The 19,072-nt window shown below is 62.7% G+C and overlaps 1 protein-coding gene across 1 annotated transcript in view; it reads left to right on the forward strand.

Moving 5' to 3' along the window:
- The window catches only part of ASPSCR1 (ASPSCR1, UBX domain containing tether for SLC2A4), a 43,582-nt gene extending 24,965 nt beyond the window's left edge, over positions 1-18,617 (forward strand). The window contains exons 8-16 of the mRNA XM_025363230.1: positions 10,331-10,485; positions 10,782-10,863; positions 12,264-12,330; positions 12,979-13,041; positions 13,658-13,710; positions 17,723-17,774; positions 18,053-18,122; positions 18,194-18,366; positions 18,520-18,617. Coding sequence (XP_025219015.1) covers positions 10,331-10,485; positions 10,782-10,863; positions 12,264-12,330; positions 12,979-13,041; positions 13,658-13,710; positions 17,723-17,774; positions 18,053-18,122; positions 18,194-18,366; positions 18,520-18,533 — 729 coding nt within the window. The 3' untranslated portion in view covers positions 18,534-18,617. The remainder of the gene's footprint in view (positions 1-10,330; positions 10,486-10,781; positions 10,864-12,263; positions 12,331-12,978; positions 13,042-13,657; positions 13,711-17,722; positions 17,775-18,052; positions 18,123-18,193; positions 18,367-18,519) is intronic.
- Positions 18,618-19,072: the final 455 nt, after the last annotated feature.

Below are 19,072 nucleotides of genomic sequence, written 5' to 3' on the forward strand. Positions count from 1 at the left end.
CCTGCACCTGGGCTGCTGGAACCTGACTTCCTTAGCCTCCTCACCTGCAGAACTAGGGTGTTCGTGGCATTTATGGATTTTGTGCCAAAAGAGGCAGACTGGGGGACTGTCATGCAGCTCTCGGTGAGGGATGGGAGGAGGCTGTTTCGCAGCCCTTGTGTCCCCTGAGGGCCAGGCTGCCAGCTGCCAGCCATAGCACAGAGGCTGGGTCAGAGCTTCCTGAGCTCCTGCTGACCTAGTGGGCCTGGAAGGCCCCCATGCCTCCATCTCCTGTGGACATTTAAAATATTTGTGTCTGGGCCGGGCGCAGTGGCTCACAGCACTTTGGGAGACCGAGGTGGGCAGATGACCTGAGGTCAGGAGTTTGAGACCAGCCTGGACAACATGGCAAAACCCTGTCTCCACTAAAAATACAAAAATTAGCTGGGCGTGGTGGCAGGCGCCTGTAATCCCAGCTCATTGGTAGTCTGAGGCAGGAGAATCACTTGAACCCGGGAGGCAGAGGTTGCAGTGAGCTGAGATCACACTACTGCATTCCAGCCTGGGTGACAGAGTGAAACTCTGTCTCAAAAAACAAAAAAAAAAAACAAGTGGCCAGGAGGGCTCTGTGCACATAGCCCTGGCCTGGGCTGTGCCCTGGGCACTCGTGCTCCGTGTCCCGGACCTCAGGTGAGGTCAGGAGTTTGCTTCGTCCTCCTCTGGCCACTTCTGAGTGAAGCAGCCTCACGCCTCCCACTTGCCTCCTGGCCACACACCTGGGAGGGCAGAGGCCGGGCATCTGCACCACATTGGATGTAGGGGCTTCCGGCGTCAGGGTCCAGTCCCTCTGCTTTCTGTCCCCCTGGCTGTCCTGGGACTGTCCCTGTTGAGGGGACAGGGGAGTGGGGAGTGAGGGCGTTGGGTCCATTCTGGGACTATGATGGTGTTGGCACGCCGTCCTCCCTCTGGGAACTCTGCCGAACTCTGCACTGTGACACCTGAGTCCCCATGAAGCGCTTGTGCCCCTCGACCCAGAGTCAGGCTGGAGACAGACTCGTGTGCTCTGGGTGAGCAGGGGTGACCCCCTCTAGGCCTGCTCTTGTGGGGACCCCTCGGTGTGAGGGACACTGGCTGTCACGTTCCCCCATTCTAGAGGTGTGGGCCTCAGCCCCTTCTTCCCTCCGTGCCCAGGGCGGGTCTTGTCTGCAGAGTGTGGGGTGTGGAGCTGGGGCTCGCAGCCCAGAGCAGTGCCCGCCCGTGCTCGCCCGTCGGGAGGTGCTGTTGGGGTGGGGTCCCGGCTGGCAGGCGAGGTCCAGGGGAGGGAGCGTGTGCCTGGCCTGCGCAGCGTGCTGAGGGCCTTTGATCTGGGACTGAGGCAGCTGACTGACAGAGGGCGTCCTGCCTGCCCCGCGCCTCCCGTCGCTGCCAGCCGCACACGCAGAGGGCCCGCGGCCACATGCCGCTGCTGGGTCCTTTCAGTGCTGGGGGGGAGGGGAGAAAGGAACAAAACAGAACTTTTTTGGGGAACTTCAAAGGTGCACTTTAGTAAGCAGAAAGAGTTTCCAAGTTTCCCATTAATGTTTTGCCTGTGTGTGGTTTTTGGATTTAAATAAAGAGTCAGAAGAAAGAGACAGGATAAAATACAGGCAGGTCCTCGGCCGAGGCCCGGGGTGGTTCACAGACCCGGGCGGTTCCTGCCTTTGATGTCAGGCATTAATTATTAGAAGGTAGTTTTACTGGCGATCAGAACCGGGCGCTGGGAGAGGCTGGGGCTGCCCGGCGCCCCCTGGCCCTGTCTTTGAAGTGACTCCACCGGCCGGGAGGCCGCCCTGCAGCCCTGTGCTGGGCTGGGACGCCAGTCCCAGCAGACACCCCCCACGACTCGGCCTCCCGGCAGCTGGCACAAGGGCCGCTCCTGATCAAAGGCTGGGTCTGCCCGCATGGACTGGCGGCTGCTGCCCTGCCTGCCCCTCCTGCCTCGGGGGTGAACCTTGCTCCTGGAGCCGGGGCCTGAGGTTTCCTCAGCACCCCTGCTCACCCCTGGCCCTCTGTGGCCAACGGCCAGTGTGGGACTCGTGGGGCAGGGAGGAGCCTGTCCCAGGGTTTTGGGGGTAAACCAGCAGTGAGGAGGCTGGGTCTGGAGCGGGTCATGCACTGGGTGTGGTGAACACACCCTGCCTGGGACCCCCGTGTGCCTGGCAGGGCAGGTGCTGTTGTCCCTGGGCAGTAGGCATCCTCAGAGGGGCCAGGGGCTCCTGCCCGTGCTGCCGCTGCGGCCAGCCCAGTCAGTGGCCAGGGTGGCCCGGGTCCCTGTTATGCCTCATGGGTGTCTGAGGACAACCGTGGGCTCTGAGGCAGGGCCCAGGCTGTCCCTAGAGGCGCAGCCTATGGCCTTGATTGGAATGGCCGTGAAGCGTGGCTGGCAGATGGGTCAGCGACGTTGCAGGTGGGTCCCGGCTGTTTAGAAGCCTGGTGACTGACAGGCGCTTGTGTTTCAGTGAGGAACCCGGCGAGTGGGGGTGGGTGCTCACCACTGGGGCTGTGGGGAGAACCGGGAGTGTGGGGGCTCCGTGCTGGGTGAGTCGGCTGCTGCAGGGCGCAGACCCCACCGGCCCCTCCTGGCCTGGACTCCCCTCCCTGCTGGACCCAAGATCCCCTGGTTGGGATTGTTCCAGGAACTCAGGTCAGGGGCCCTGTCAGCCCTTCCCTGGCTCCTCCAGGAGCAGCCTCCAGACCACCCCGCGGATGAGCCCCCTCGCCAAACCGCTTCTCCTGCCTCTCCATGGGTGTTGGTACACTTTATCCACGGTGACACACGCCTGCCACCCTGTAACGTGCCCAGCTCCGGGCGGGCTCACAGTCAGCCCAGGCTCCCGGAATCCTGTTCTTATTTTTCTTTTCTTTTTTTTTTTTTTTTTTGAAACAGGGTCTTGCTCTGTTGCCCAGGCAGGAGTGCAGGGGCGCAGTTACGGCTCACAGCAGTCTTGACCTCCCATCTCAGCCTCCTGAGTAGCTGGGACTGCAGGTGTGAGCCACTGCACCTGGCCTCTATTTTCATCTTTTAAACTATTTTTCTTTTTAAAATTAAAAAATGATTTTTTTCTCATGAGCACGTCATGCTTTATATTTTCATCTTTTCATATTTATTTTATTTAATTAATTTATTTTTTTGAGACAGAGTCTCCTGCTGTCACCCAGGCTGGAGGACAATCGCATGATCTCAGCTCACTGCCACCTTTGCCTCCCAGTTCAAGTAATTCTCCTGCCTCAGCCTCCCAAGTAGCTGGGATTGATTACAGGTGCCCGCCCCCTGTAATTTTTGTGTTTTTTGTAGAGAAGGGGTTTTGCCATGTTGGTCAGGCTGGTCTCGATCTCCTGACCTCTGGTGACCCACCTGCATCGGCCTCCCAAGGTGCTGAGATTACAGGCGTGAGCCTCCATGCCCAGCCTTTTTTTTTTTTTTTTTTTTTTTGAGATGGAGTCTCGCTCTGTCGCCCAGGCTGGAGTGCAGTGGCGCAATCTCAGCTCACTGCAAGCTCCGCCTCCTGGGTTCACGCCATTCTCCTGCCTCAGCCTCCCGAGTAACTGGGATTACAGGCGCCTGCCACCTCGCCCGGCTAGTTTTTTTTGTATTTTTAGTAGGGATGGGGTTTCATCATGTTAACCAGGATGGTCTCGATCTCCTGACCTTGTCATCCGCTCGCCTCAGCATCCCAAAGTGCTGGGATTACAGGCATGAGCCATCGCGCCCGGCCTTATTTTTATTTTTATTTTTTGAGACAGAATCACACTCTGTCGCCCATGCTGGAGTGCAATGGCGTGATCTCAGCTCACTGCAAGCTCCACTTCTGGGTTCAAGTGATTCTGCTACCTCAGCCTCCCGAGTAGCTGGGGTAAGAGGCGTGTACCACCACACCCAGCTAATTTTTGTATTTTTAGTAGAGTTGGGGTTTTACCATGTTTGTCAGGCTGATCTCAAACTCCTGACCTCAGGTGATCCGCCTGCTTTGGCCTCCCAAATTGCTAGGATTACAGGTGTGAGCCACCGCGCCCGGCCTGTTTTCATCTTTTTAAAAGAACTTTTTTTTTTTTGAGGCAGGGTCTGTCTGTGTCACCCAGGCTGGAGTGTGGTGGTGTGATCTCTGCTCACTACAACCTCCACCTCCTGGATTCAAGAGATTCTTGTGTCTCAGCCTCCTGAATAGCTGGGATTACAGGTGCCCACCACCACACCTGGCTAATTTTTGTATTTTTAGTAGAGATGGAGTTTTCGTCATGTTGACCAGCCTGCTCTTGAACTCCTGACCTTAAGTGATCTGCCCGCCTTGGCCTCCCGAAGTGCTGGGATTACAGGTTTGAGCCATCGCACCCTAACATGAGGCCTAATAGAACTTTTCTTGGCCAGGTACAGTGGCTCCCACCTGTAATCCCAGCACTTTGGGAGGCCGAGCTGGGAGGATCACTTGAGCCTAGGGGTTTGAGACCAGCCTGGACAACATAACGAGACCCCATCTCTACAAAGAAAATTTAAAAATTAGCAGGGCGTGGTGGTGTGTGCCTGTAGCCCCAGCTACTTGGGAGGCTGAGACGGGAGGATTGCCTGACCTGACAGATCGAGGCTGCAGTGAGCTGAGATTGCATCACTGCACTCCAGCCTGGGCACGACGTTGTCTCAAAACTGAAACATTCCTGCTTTGGGCCTTGCTTGTTGGCCTCTCCCCAGCCGTGTGGCTGCTCGCTGGCAGGCTCAGACTGTGGACATCGGTGCGGATGTTGTGCTCAGCCTGGGTGAGGCGCTGTCTCCTCTGGGTGGGATTCGAGGCCCGAGGCCTCTGCTTGGTGCAGGCGGGATGTGTGCTGAGGGTGTTCCCCATGCTTTGGATGTAAAATTTGGGCATGGAGTTTGTGGTGTCTTCAGAGGCAGTCCCACCTGCGTCCTGTGTGAGCACCTGTCCACGTCGGTCGCAGCGGTGTCTCCATGGAGCCTGCGTCCATGCCCAGGCCTGCCTCTCGCCCTGGCACGGCCTCTCCTGCTGTGCACGTCCCAGGCCTTTGATGACGTCCACGTGCTCCGCCGCCTGCCTCGGAGGGTGGCCGGGGTGCTGAGTAACTCGGGAGGTTTGGCCCGTGTCTGGCGTAGTGATTCATTTAAGCTCAGAGCCTCCAGGGGAAACTCCACACTCCTCTCACCGGAGCCCTGGTGGGGCAGGCCAGGCCGAGACCGGAGAGGGAGGGAGGCTGGGAGGGAAAAACACAAACCCTCAGAGACGCTGGAAACTCTGAGGTTGGGGCCACCTCTGAATGGGTTCACATTTTTCCTCTGTGTGTCATCACATCCTGGAAAATTACTGTCAAGAAAAGGAGACCTCTGGTTAGTGTCCCGGCCCGTGTGCGTGCCCCTGGCGCCCTTGCCCCACAGCCCCCAGCCTCCCTCCCCTTGGTTTCCCAGGTCAGCGGCCCGGGGCTGCCCCAGCACTGTCTGTCGTCGGGCTGCGCGCCCAGAGGGCTGCCCCCGGCATCCCCGACAGCGTCCCTGTCCTCAGTCCTGCCCGTCCTTTCTGGCCTTTCTCCGGCCCCCTTCCAGTTTCAGGGCATCTGGATAAATGGTTAGCATCGTTGCGGCCCAGTCCGTGCAGCCCTCCTGGAGGCTGTGACCTGGGGGTCCGCTGGGGGCCTGGGTTTGCAGGAGACAGGAAGGGGCCAAAGGGGCAGAAGCTTGCAGGGGCTTCACCTGCAGGAGGAGTTGGGTCTTTCACAGCTGCCTGGCCACCCTCGGAGCCTGAGAGGCCAGCACCCCTTCCCCTCATGGTGCTGGCTGGACCCTCCACGCTCCGTGCCTCCTCCTTGTGTGTCATGTGACCATAGTCACCCCAACCTTGTGGCGTATTTTGAGCTTCTGAGGAGCTCAGCACACACAGCCCCTGTGAGAGCACTGGCGCTGGCTGCTGGAGCCTGCCGTGTCTCTGGCATCGTCCCCATCCTCTGAGACCTCTCTGGCTCTGCCTAGCAAGAGGGGCAGGGCCGGGAAGAAGGGGGTGTGGGGCCTTCGGGAGCTGGGCCCGGGTGCTGAGGCGGAAACCAGGCCGGGCTCAGCATGCCAAGCTCCTGGTGGAGGCACTGGCGTCCGTGCATGTCAGCGGCGCAGAGAAGGTTCCAGGCTCCGTCTCCTGAACCTGTCTGGAAGAGCCCAGCTGCTCCCACGGACCTGCGACCTGCCGCCCGGGGCTGGAGGTCTGGGCCTCTTTGGATCGGCTCAGGGGAGGCCGTCCGCGGCTGGGTGAGGGTCAGCGGCCATTTGGATGCCCCAGCAGCCGCGGGGCTCTCGCCTCTGCCAGAGCAGGCAGCGTGCGAACTGGCAAGGGCTTTGGGGAGCAGCAGGAGGCCTGAGGGTGCCGAGTGCTCCGGAAATGTTGCTGGTTCTTCAGGGGCAGGCCTGGCCCGCTGGGCAGAGCAGAACACGGCCTCCGCACAGAGGCGGGGTGGGGGCGCCGGGATGGCAGACACATGAGGCCGCATGACGTGGGCATCAGCTGGACCCTGGGGTTTGGGCTTGGAGGCCTGCAGGGCAGTGGTCCCCCGGCTCTTGCTGCCCTGTGGTTCAGTTCCTCCCGCTGCCGCCTTGTGCCCTGTGGGTTGGCCGGTCTTGTGAGAGGCCTCATCTGAGACAGGAAGCCCCACGCAGGCTTCTGGAAGGCTCTGTCCTGGCTCTCGGCCACCCTATTGGCTGAGACCGACCCCAGCGGCTTCCTGAGGCTTGGCGAGGCCCCCAGGGTCACCTGCTGGTCACACACCTGGGGGACCCCACCAAGGCTGAGACCCAGGTTGGGGCCCCCCGCACTCTGCTGAGGTTTGGGCCTCATTCCCCGCTGGCCCGCCCTCCCCTCAGGAGCTTTCCAGGTGGGGACGTTTGTAGGGACAGTGGTACGACATCCAGTTGTCTCCTCCCTGAAACCTTCAACCTGAACCTCACTCAGCACAGGGAACTGGGGGCCAGACCGTGGTGGATGGAGGTGTCGTGCTGACACAGCCCCTGCTGGGACGTGGGGAGTGGCTGAGGCACAGCTCCAGCCCCAGCATGATGGTGCGTGTGGGAAAACTGCCTGGGTGCTTGGGGACAGCAGGGACATTTCCAGCGTGGGTGTGTGAGTGCCACCTCCCCCATGTGGTGGGCATTGGTGTGATGCTGGCAGCTGGGACCAGGGTCCTCTTCTCAGCAGATGCTGCTGTGTTTCTGGGGGGCAGTCTGTGGTTTTCTTTTGTGTGCATGTGTGTGCTTGGGTGTGTGTGCGTATCCTTGCGTGTGCACGTGTGCTTGGGTGTGTGTATGTCCTTGCGTGTGCACGTGTGCTTGGGGGGGTGTGTGTGTCCTTGGGTGTGCACGTATGCTTGGGTGTGTGCGCACACGTGTCTGCGTTTGTGTGCGTGTACTTGCATGTGCACGTGTGCTTGGGTGTGTGTGTCTGCATGTCTTTGTGTGTGCACATGTGTGCTTGGGTGTGGGTGCTCACACGTGTCTGCGTGTGTGTGCATGTCCTTACGTGTGCACGTCTGTGGGTGTGTGTGCACACATGTCTGCCTGTGTGTGCGTGTCCTTGCGTGTGCACATGTGCTTGGGTGCATGCAGGTGTGTGTATGGACCTGTCTGTGTGTGCACGTGTGTGCGTTCGCATTTGCCCCAGAGCGGAAGGAAAGAGAATGCAGCCGGACGATCATATCTGCGTGAGGGGTGTTCACTTTGTGTCTGGCAATCTTTCTGTGGGATGAAATATTTCAAAATAAGAAATTGAGGGGAAAGAGAAAGGAGGGTGCTTGTCTCTCTCCTCGCCTCCTGCTCTTCCTCCCTGTGTTGGAGGCTCCAGGACGCCTCACCCCGGGTTGACGTCATTTTTGGCCTGCAGAGGCAGCCCCTTTCTTTTCTCCGGGCACCAGCGAGGAGGCTGGGCTCCGGCCGACGGGAGCCCCTGCAGGAGCCAGGGCTTGACTCCCCTGCAGGGCTGTCGCTGTCGCTTTTTTCCCTCACGATGTCTCATCCACAAACCTCTGTCCTCCGTCCAAAGACATCTCAGTGAATCCACCTGGCGCGGAAGCAGCGCTGATGCCGCAAATTCGGGCCAGGCTGCCAGGCAGAGCTCGCCAGTCAGCAGGGCCGGGTATGGCCGGGGCAACCCCGAGACCCCACGCCCCGCCACTGTGGCTCCCACTCCCTGGCGCCTCTCGCTCCCTGGCGCCTCTTCTCTGTGGACGGAGAGCCTCTCTCCGGGGGAAGGCTCGGGGCTAAGCTGATGGGTGTTTGAAGTTTCTCCACACACAGGGTCCCCTGGCATCTCCCTCTGTCTTTGGCGGCCAAGTGCCATTTCCCAGCAGCCCTGCTGCAGACGCCGTCTGTTCTCGGGGGAGAGTTAGGGGGCCTGGGCCCTTGTGGTAGCCGCTCATCCAGCCTGACCCCAGGCTGCAGTGAGGCTGCTTCCGATCGGGGCTTCTCTGCCCAGGTGAAGGGCGGGCATGGGAGGTTTCCGTAGAGGCCGCTCTCCCCTGCTGCCCGAGCCCCGTGTGGGGCCCTGCGTCCGTCTGACAGACGGAAGCTTCCGGAGCCAGGCCCTTGGGATGATGAGTAGGAAACTAGGGAGGATCCACAGGAATTAGAGATTTCATCAGTTTTGTTTTCCAAGTGAAATTCAACAGCCCCCTAGCAGCGTGACGCTGATGGCCCCGTCCCCTATGGCCCCCATCCTGGAGGCACCCTGGTGTGGGCTGTGGGCCTGGGGATCCTTGGCGCTGTCCAGTATGCAGACGTGCCAGCAGCCCACGTTTCCCCCGGTGACTCCCAGGCTGTGCCCTGGATGTGGCCGTCTGAGCACGTCGTGTCCTGGGGACAGGGCCCCGTCTGGTCGTCAGGCTCAGTGCGTGCCCATCGGGGTGCTCTGCCCGCTCGGGGAGACAGCGCGGCTTCCGGGGGGCCCCTCCAGGGAGGCTCTGGACCAGGCTGCAGAGGATGCCGACCTGCCACAGGCTGGCCTGGCCGCTCATGGACACGGTGGCTCCTGGCCCAGGGTGCACCGCGTCCTGCCCTCCTCTCCCCTGGGAACCCAGGCGTGCTCGCGGCCCTCTGGAATGCAGGCGCTGGGGCTGTGGGGGGCCGCCTGGCGCCTGGCATCTTGTTATAAAAAGCTGTGGCGCAGGCTGCTCTCAGTGGCTGCAGGATGGTTGTGGCTTTGGAAGGGCAACCCCCAGGGACCTTGGTCAGCCACCTGTGGCCCCACTGCTGGGCCATGGTCAGCCCTTGCTGGCTGCCCTGCGACGACACTGCCAAAGCCAGTGGGGCTTCTGCCAGACTCCCGTGACAAGTCATGACAGAGCCACGTGCTGGGTGGCTGCAGGGCCCTGTCGCCTACGGCAGTCAAGGTCTTATGTGTCTGTCTGGAGGGCAGCCCTGGAGACACCTGGGACAGGTGTACCTCTGGCAGGCGCACCCTGGCTGTCACCCAGTGTGGGCATGGTGGGAGCGCTGGAATGCTGTGCAGGGCAGGAGGCAGCGGCCTGTGGCTGCGTGGGAGACTGCAGGGGAGACGGGACCAGACCAGGAGGGTTGTTCCCAGGGCCTGCCAAGCCATCCCCAGGTGTTGAGAGTTGGAGGTAGGGGTGGGAGCCCAGAGCCAGCTCCAGGCCACCCGCACTCCCGACGGCTCTCGGCTGTTCTGTGTGAGGGGGGATGGGGCCGAGTGTGGTGTCCCACCCATTCCAACACTGGGCCGAATGCACCGAAATCACTGCCCAGGGCTCCGGGAGCTGCACGGCCCGGCTTTGTCCATTTCATTGCTGTTGATGCCAATTAGGGGTGACAGTGTCCCTCCCGCATCCCAGGGTGGGCAGAGGGAAGGGCCGACTTGTTCCCTGGGGGCAGGCGTGCATGGAGTCAGCCTGGCCATGGAGCTGTGGCCAAAAGGGCAGTGGGGACAGCGGGGGCAGCTGGGCTGGGGTTTTTGCCGACGCTCTAATTTGGCGGCTGTCGCCACTCCTGCCCCCCACAGAGACCCTGACGTGGCCTGAGCCAGACTCCAGGGGCCATGCACCCTGATGGGTGGGGAGCAGGGGCTCAGCGTCAGGTCTGGTGCACTGACTGGGAGAAGGAGGGTCTCCAGCCCTGGACAGGCCCTGAGTGGGGTGGGGGCCCCCAGCTGCTGTGCCCAGCCCTGCCCCCAGGACCTGGCCCTGGCACTGTGCTGGCCGGGGCCAGGGAGAGAGTGGGCCCAGCTCCCAAGTCTGTGTGCCCACCTCGGCTGGGGACGCTGACAGCCTGGGGTGTGGAGGGCCCCCCGTGACACCTGCCGTCAGCCGCGCCCTCTGCCTCTAGCCCGTGGACCTGGAGCCCGTGGACCGGGAGCCTGTGGTGTGCCACCCTGACCTGGAGGAGCGGCTGCAGGCCTGGCCAGCGGAGCTGCCTGATGAGTTCTTTGAGCTGACAGTGGATGACGTGAGAAGGCGCTTGGCCCAGCTCAAGAGTGAGCGGTGGGTGCTCCCTCAGTGCCTCCCAGCTTCTTCGAGTCAGGGTTTGCCCCGTCGGGTGCCTGTGCTGCCCGCCGTCCCCAGGTGCCAGCACTGGCTCGTGGCCCAGGTCCCTGACAGGCTGCCCTTAAGAGCACCTCAGAGGGTTGGGGCCTCGGGAGGGGTGTTCAGATCTTCCTGCCTTGTGCGGGGAGAGCAGCCCACTTCCACCCTGGCGGGTGCAGGTGAGGAGCCCGGGGCCAGTTGCCGTGGCCCCCATTCTGACCAGAAGCCCTGTTCCCTTCCCCTCCTCACCACAGGAAGCGCCTGGAAGAAGCACCCTTGGTGACCAAGGCCTTCAGGGAGGCGCAGATAAAGGAGAAGCTGGAGCGCTACCCAAAGGTCTGCAGACGGGACGTGGGGGCAGCAGAGGCACAGCTCTGAGGGGGCCCCCTGTCAGTTCTATGGACGGGACATGGGGGCAACTGAGGCACAGCTCTGAGCAGGGCCCCCCAGAGGTCTGCGGGTGGGATGTGGGGGCAGCGGAGGCACAACTCTGAGCAGGACCCACCCCCCTGTTGTGGCATGCCTGCCTGTAGTGGCCAGTCGATCCTCCCCTGCTCATGATTTAGAATGAATTTTTTTTTTTTTGAGACGGAGTTTCTCTCTGTCACCCAGGCTGGAGTCAGTGGCGCGATCTTAGCTTACTGCAAGCTCCGCCTCCTGGGTTCACGCCGTTCTCCCGCCTCAGCCTCCCGAGTAGCTGTAACTACAGGCGCCCGCCACTCACGCCCAGCTAATTTTGTTTTTGTATTTTTTAGTAGAGACAGGGTTTCACCGTGTTAGCCAGGATGGTCTCAATCTCCTGACCTTGTGATCTGCCCGCCTTGGCCTTCCAAAGTGCTGGGATTACAGGCGTGAGCCAGTGTCCAGGCTAACTTTTTTTTTTTTGACATGGAGCTTTGCTGTCACCTAGGCTGGAGTGTGGTGGTGCAATCTCGCCTCACCGCAGCCTCCGCCTCCTGGTTCAAGCAGTTCTCCTGCCTCAGCCTCCTGAGCAGCTGAGATTTCAGGTGTCCACTACCAGTAGCTCGGCTAATTTTTGGATGTTTCTTAAGTAGAGATGGGGTTTCACTATGTTGGCCAGGCTGTTCTTGAACTCCTAACCTCAGGTGATCCACCCGCCTCGACCTCCCAAAGTTCCGGGATTACAGGTGTGAGCCACCACGCCCGGCCGAATGAAACTTTTTTTTTTGAGACGGAGTTTCACTCTGTGGCCCAGGCTGGAGTACAGTGGCCGGATCTCAGCTCACTGCAAGCTCCGCCTCCCGGGTTCACGCCATTCTCCTGCCTCAGCCTCCCGAGTAGCTGGGACTACAGGCACCTGCCGCCTCGCCCGGCTAGTTTTTTGTATTTTTTAGTAGAGACGGGGTTTCACCGGGTTGGCCAGGATGGTCTCGATCTCCTGACCTCGTGATCCGCCCATCTCGGCCTCCCAAAGTGCTGGGATTACAGGCTTGAGCCACCGCGCCCGGCCCGAATGAAACTTTAAACAGCAAATTTGAACACAGGTCAATGTGGTTTTAGAACTCAGGCCACTGTGCGCACGCACGGTACTCGGCTGTCTCCGTGCCCGGCCTACCATGGGGGAGTCGAGGCCCGGGCCCTGATTGGGGGTGGCTGCTGCTTCTGCCTGCCCCAGCCCTGGTGTCCGTGGCCTGGCGTGGGCCGAGCGGGGAGGCCGTGCCTGGTCCCTGGTGCAGCTCCGGCCGTCCCTCCAACCCTGCACTTGTCTGGCCTAGGTGGCTCTGAGGGTTCTGTTCCCCGACCGCTACGTCCTACAGGGCTTCTTCCGCCCCAGCGAGACAGGTGGGCAGCGCTGCCGGTGTCCGGGGAGGGGGGCGGGGGCCCACAGAGCCCCTCCTGGCTCCTTCCTTCCAGGCTACAGGACTGCAGCCACCTGGCCTGCGGGTCCCAGGGCACTGGGCAGGTGCAGGTGCTGAGGTCCCCTTGGGGGTGCAGAGGCAACCCAGTTTGCAGTGTCAGGCAGGCTGGGCACTCGCTCCAGATGAGCCTGTGGTCCTGAGTGCTCACGTCACCCACCTACTGGGCACAGCTGGGGCAGAGGGGCACCCAGAGGAAGGCACCATACCCTGGGAGGAGGGCAGTGGTGCTGTGACATTCAGGGGCTTGTGACCTGTACCCCAGACAGCTGGGTGGCAGCAGCCCAAGGTCGCAGGGACCTCCCCCAGGGAAGCACTGAGGCTGGGGTGGGGGGGGGACTGGGGGGTACAGGCTGGCAGCGGGAGTGCCCTGCTGCAGCAGGGCGGGGGTCCCAAGTATGGCCCACACGGGGGCCCAGCCACGTCGAGCACCTGGGGTGCTGTGGGAGGAACAGGGCTGAATTCCCACCCCTCGGGGAAAGGCCCAGGAGGGTGGGAGCAGTGGCCCAGTGCCCGGGGCAGCCTGGGGCTGGTGTGGAAGAAGAGCTGTCTGTATGTTCTTTCTCCTCTGCAGTGGGGGACTTGCGAGACTTTGTGAGGAGCCACCTGGGGAACCCCGAGCTGTCGTTTTACCTGTGTAAGTTTTTTCTCCTGAGCCCACTCCTGCCTCCAGTGCTCGAGACCCTGGTGCTGTGGGCACACCGCCCGTCCCAGCTGGGGCTCTCGGCAGCTTCTCCACGGGAGCAGCATCTGTGGCCTCCCGCCCAGCTGCCTCCTGCAGCCCATGGTGTCTGTGTGGGGACCTAGCAGGGCCCTTCTCCCTGAGCCGGGCGGTGGGAGGGTGGGAGCCAGGCTTCCTGCCTTCTGTCTCAGCGCTCCGCTCCCCTCTGGAGCCCTGGGGCTCCCCCACCCCTGGGGCTCAGGCCACTCCAGCGCGAGGACTGTGGGAAGGGTCGGTGGACAGGAAGCGGCTGGCCTCCCTTGGAGCGTCTAGGTGGCAACGGGTTAGGCTGCCCCCCTCAAGGGGAGCTGGGCTACATGGGTGGTGACCCCTGCAGTTGGGCCTGCCCCGCCCCAGCCCCTCCGAGCCCCCAGCTGGGGTTTCTGCAGCCGGAGTGTGGGCACAGGGTGTGATCATGAGGGGCTCTTCTGCCCCACGTGAGGTGTCACCCCCATCTTCGGGCCTGTCTTCTTTTGGGAGCGTGGATGGGGACCGCAGTGCTTCCTAACACATAGATGCCTTCTCTCCTCAGTCATCACCCCTCCAAAAACAGTCCTGGACGACCACACGCGGACCCTCTTTCAGGTACCCGAAGGCCTCCCTGGGGTGCTGCGGGGCGGGGCCCTCCAGGGAGGGCAGGACTCGAGGGTGAGGCCCGCCGTCAGGAAGGAGTGGCTTGGCAGGCGCTGGTGTGGGATAATAAAGCCTTTGAGAGCGGGTGGGTTCAGAGGGGGCCGTGCGCCTCTGAAGTTGTTTCTGACAGGTCTTTCCAGCCTCCTCTGCTTCCTGCCTGGCCCCGGGTGAGAAAGGGCCTGCTAGGCGGCCTGCCTGAACTGAGGCCGCTTGGAGGTCTCGGCCCCCCTGGGCTGCTGTGCTGGGGCCAAGGCAGCACCAGTGCCCGCCCAGGCGTCTGGGTGAGGAAGGGCCCGGCAGGCCTGGGAGCAGGGCTTGGGGAGCCCCAGAGGGACCAGGACCTCAGCTGGAGACGGCCGCCTGGGGCTTCAGCTGCCAAGTCTGTGTTCCTGCCCCTTCCCCCTTCCCGGCCTCTCCCGCTGGCCCCGCTGGCCCCTGCTAGGAATGCCCTGGTACCCATAGCTGTCCGCTGCTTCTGTGGGTCCCTGCCACCTCCCTGAGAGCTCCTGAGGGTGGGGCCAGAGTGAGGGTGCCCGGTCCCCAGACCTGCTGGGCCGCCCTCCAGAGCCAGAAGCAATGAATGTCCTGTCCTTGGCCTGTGGGAGAGCCGCCTGGGGCCTTCCGAAGCCCTCTGGCCTAATGGTTTCCTCTTCAAAGCCTCTTCAGATATTTTAATTAGCAACAGAGGCGTTTTTTTTTTTTTTAAAGTGGCCACAGGCCTCTGCAGAGGCCTGGGTTGGAGGTGAGAAGCTTGCTTGCTGCCTGGGGCTGCAGCCACTTGCTGAGATGGGGCAAGAAGGCTGGCAGCTGCCAGGGGTGATCAGGAGCAGGACTGAGTGGGATTCCCTGAGACGGAGGCAGGGGAGGGGTGAGACAGTCCCCTCTCAGCCCCTGAGCTGCCGGGCGGACTCTGGGCCTCCTTCCTCCGTCTCCACCCCCTCCCTTGCTGGCCAGCCAGTTGATAAACATTGAATTTGGAAGATGCCTTGGGGTGGAGGAGGACCAGCGCCCAGGCCTGCAGCCCACCCTCCCACTGGGAGGCCCCCTGAGAGCACTGGGGTGCTGCTGCGCTGCTCCTGGAGATACATGGCTTCCCCGCCAGCCACCATCTCCTGCCCTCCGTCAGCTCAGCTCTAGTCTGGGGGCCTCTCGGGGTGGCGTCCCTGGTGACGTTCCTGCCTGCCTGCCGTCAGAGAGCTGGCGGGGCCGAGGAGGGGAAGCCTGCCTCCCTGGCAGGCAAGCAGGCGGCGGGCGTGGAAGCACCGGCTTTCATGTCTGTCTCTGGTGGGGCCCTGCTCCGGCCCCTGCTTCTAAGAGGGACAGCGTGCGTGGGTGTGGGGGCTGGGGTAGCCCGGCAGCCCTCTGTGGCCCTGGCCCAGGAGAGCGCAGGTTTTCTGGGAGGGCTGGGAGGAGGCGGCCAGGATTGAGGACAGGGAAGTGTGAGCAGCGTGGGGGCACCACTGTGGGGAACAAAGCCCCGACCGCTGCCTGAAACCTGCTTCCTGGCCCTGGGCATCAGGGCTGGCACGGTCACCTCTGTGTGCAGTCCGCATCCTCATGTCGTAAGGAAGGTCATCCTGGACTAGGCCCACCTTTGATGTCACGGTCACCTCACTTATCTCTTCAAAGTCTCTGCTGTTTGGGCTTCCTTCCGTTGGCTTTGGTGGGGCAAGCCTGGCTCCTAACACCCTCTGTTTGTTGGAGCTCTCAGGCTGCCTCGGGGGACCCTCTGCCAGGACACTGGCCACCCACTTGGGAAGGAGTGACTGGCACTTCCGGCCTGAGTGCCTGCTGGGCGCCCACCCCTAGCCAGGTCTGTCCTTCCTTTCCACCCGGACAGCCCCGTCCTGTACTGCTGTGTTGCCCACTGCCAGGGCCTCTTGGGAACGACAGGCCCCCTTCCTCCCACCCACCAGGCCCTACCCCACCTGGATCCTCTGAAATGTTCCTCGTTGACAAATGGTCTTGCAGAAGGTGGGATGGCTCCTGCAGTCCCCGCTCCCGCTCTGTGGGTGGATGCCCCGTCTCTCCCTGCCCGGGCACCGTGGTGCCTTCTCCCTCCCGGGCACCATGGTGCCACCTCCCTCCCGGGCATCTTGGGCTGTAAGGGCTCCTCTCTTGGCTTCGTTTCCCCGAGGGTGGTGCCGTTCTCTTTGGAGGGGGCGACCGGGGCGCTGGGCCACGTGTGCATGCAGCCCCTGCAGAGTTGCTGCCCCATGGGGGTTGGCGTGGGCCTCCTTTCGGAAACTCTTCCTGGCAACACTGAGTGGGGTAAGGGGCTGGCAGCAGAGAGGTGGCCGGATTTGGAACCCCAGTGTCCTGGGCAGCAGCGAGGGAGGAGCCGGCTCCAGGCCCTCAGGCTGTGTCAGGGCAGGGCGGGTGCCCCCTCTTCTCCCTGTCAGCCGAGGGAGCCAGGCGGGCAGCCTGAGACCTCCTGGGGCAGTGCTGGTGGGGAAAGGCCTCTCAGCCTGAGCCTCCCTCAAAGGCCCGTCCTGGGCCCTGCTCTGGGTGGCTGGGGGGATGGTGTGACCCACCTTCCTTTTCTAGCCCCAGCTTGGTGACCGGGTGGTTCTGTTCACCCTGGGTCGCTTACTGAGATGGCGCCTGGGAACCAGGGCAGAGAACACCCTTTCCACCAGTGGGGGACAGAGGTGACATGGACTCTGGGAGGCTCCTTTTTTGGGGTCCATCCAGAGGCCGAGCCTCTCCAAGCACGGGTCAGCCTCCATGCCGCCCAGTCTGCTGACTCTCCTCTCCACCATCCCCTCGTCCAAGCAGTGGGATCCCTCCTGAGTCAAGGCTGGGCACGAGCACGTGGGGACAGCCGGGTAGGCTGCCTGGCTCAGTGCTCCTTGCACAGAGGCGCAGACAGAGCCCGGGTGCCCCAGGCCCGGCCACCAAGCCTACTTCCCTCCGCTGGCGTTCCCGAGTCCTGCCTGCCTCTTTCTGTGTGTCCCACGGGGCAGTGCCGGGTGAGGGTCCTGGCCTGTGCGGCTGTGATGAACACCAGGTGCCTCTCTGCATCGGTGGCTTCTGAGGGAGCCTTCTTGCCCCTTGCAGGTGGGCTGCAGGTGGGGCTGGCCAGGCCTCCTGTGCCCACAGCGGCCTCTGGGCAGTGTCCCCTGGGTTTCTGTGAGCAGTTGCAGCCTGGATGTGAATCTTGGAGGCCCCGTGGTGATGAAGCATGCCGTCCGCCTGTGAGAGGCCGAGACCACGGCGGCTCCTGGCGCTGTCCTCCCCGTGCTCCCTTCCTGGCTCCCCAGCTTCCGGCGCCTCTTCAGGGCCACTCGGGCAGCCCCTGCCCACCCCACAGGCCCTTCTCTCCTCACAAGGCTTTGATCCCAGGCGGCACAATTGGGTTTTCAAAGCATTCACGGCCCTTGTTTGTGTCCCTGGGCCCCTGGCTGGAGGCTGAGGTTTCAGCGTTCCTGGGCCTGGCCTTTGAAGCTTCCTCTTATTAATCTTTTAACATCCCCCAGCCCCACTCCCACCCCCAGCCTGTGGCCCCGAGCAGCCTGGAGCCGGGAGGGGGAATCTGGAGCTGGGAGGGGGATACCCACCCTGGCAGCTGCGCCTCTCCACAGTGGTCCCGGCACATACGCCAGGACCCGCCACGCCTGGCCCCACCTTCCTCAGGTGCAGAGGCCAGAAGAGGGAGGACTGTGTTGCTGCATGGCTTGAGGACCCTCGAGGCTGCAGCTTTCAGCTGGCTTGGGGCTTGGGGTGGTCCCATGGAGGGCGCTGGTCCCAGGGCGCCCTGGCCTTGCGTACAGGGGTAGGGTTGGTGCCAGACAGGAAGCTGGGCGAAGAGGGGTTCATGGGGGCCGGGCAGGCAGAGCCCACCTGATGGTGGAGCTGTGGCCATCAGCAGGGCCGGGCCCTGGGGGTGTGGCTGCCTCCACCGCAGGGGGGTGCTCTGCCCACGGTGCCCACCCGGCCCCTGAGCCCCCCGCCCTCCCTGCAGGCAAACCTCTTCCCGGCCGCTCTGGTACACTTCGGAGCCAAGGAGCCGGCAGGTGAGTGTCGGTGGTTGGGGCCGGTGTTGGAGCCCGGCCAGCCTGTCTCTGGACCTCAGAGTCAGCTGCCTGGAAGGGCGTTCAGTCTGGGGCCTCCTTTGGGTCTGAGAGGGAGCTCTGCGGCCCCAATAACCACCTCCCTGAGAGAGGGCTGGGACAGCCACCTGCTGGCCACTGCCCTCCCAGAGCCGAGTGCCAGTGGGCAGATGCTGGGCGGATGGTGGATGGCGGGTGGGCCCCCCCTCAGAGGCTCAGGGTGAGCTTGGGCCTCCCTGCAGGTGTCTACCTGGAGCCTGGCCTGCTGGAGCATGCCATCTCTCCATCTGCAGCCGACATGCTGGTGGCCAGGTAAGTGCCTGTGGGTCTGGGGGCACCTCCCATGGCGGCACTCACCAGCCTGCATCTTCGCCTCCCCCTAGGTGCATGTCCAGGGTCACCGGGTCCCCTTCCCCATTGCCAGCCCCTGACCCTGCACCTGAGTCTGAACCAACTGCTGAGGAGGGGGCACTGGGCCCCCCTGAGCCCATCCCAGGGACGGCCCAGCCTGTGAAGAGGAGCCTGGGCAAGGTGCCCAAGTGGCTGAAGCTTCCGGGTACTGCGCCCGGGTGGAAGGCAGGGTGCTGTGGCCGGGTGGAGGGTGGGGGGCCGGGTGCTGTGGCCGGCAGGGCCGAGTGCTTCAGCTGGGCGGGTGGCCGGGCGGCAGGAGCCCAGGGCCTGTGGTCACCCTGGTGTGTTTGCACTACAGCCAGCAAGAGGTGAGAGCCACCAGCCCAAGGTGCCCACTCTGCCACCCACAGGACCACCTCCCCTGCCAGTAGGAATAAAGACTTGTGCATCCCTCAACGCATTCCTGTCGTGCTTCCTCCAGAAAAGGGCCGCCGTCCTCTGCCCTGGCTCAGCTGGACCGCAGTGTCCAGGCCTGAGAGCCTGGTGGACCGTGGTGTGGGCCCCTGAGGAGCGTTGTGGACCGTGGTGTGGGCCCCTGAGGAGCGCTGTGGACCGCAGTGTGGGCCCCTGAGGAGCGCGGTGGACCGCGGTGTGGGCCCCTGAGGAGCGCTGTGGACCGTGGTGTGCATCCTGAACCCATGTGGGTCTCCTCTTCATTTTTACCTAATAGTTACTTATCCCTCCTCCAAGGAGAACGGAAGTGCTGGAAAAAAGGCTTTTTTGGGGAAATTACCTGCAACCCAGGAGCCAAGCCCCGGGCCGAGAGCTGGGGGAGGAGTTAGTAGGTCCCCCCACATCTGCAGGGCAGGGCCTGACCTTGGGCCTCCCACTGCCCCTGAGCGGCTATAGTG

This window comes from Theropithecus gelada, chromosome 16 (genome assembly GCF_003255815.1).
Source record: "Theropithecus gelada isolate Dixy chromosome 16, Tgel_1.0, whole genome shotgun sequence".
Taxonomy (NCBI): domain Eukaryota; kingdom Metazoa; phylum Chordata; class Mammalia; order Primates; family Cercopithecidae; genus Theropithecus; species Theropithecus gelada.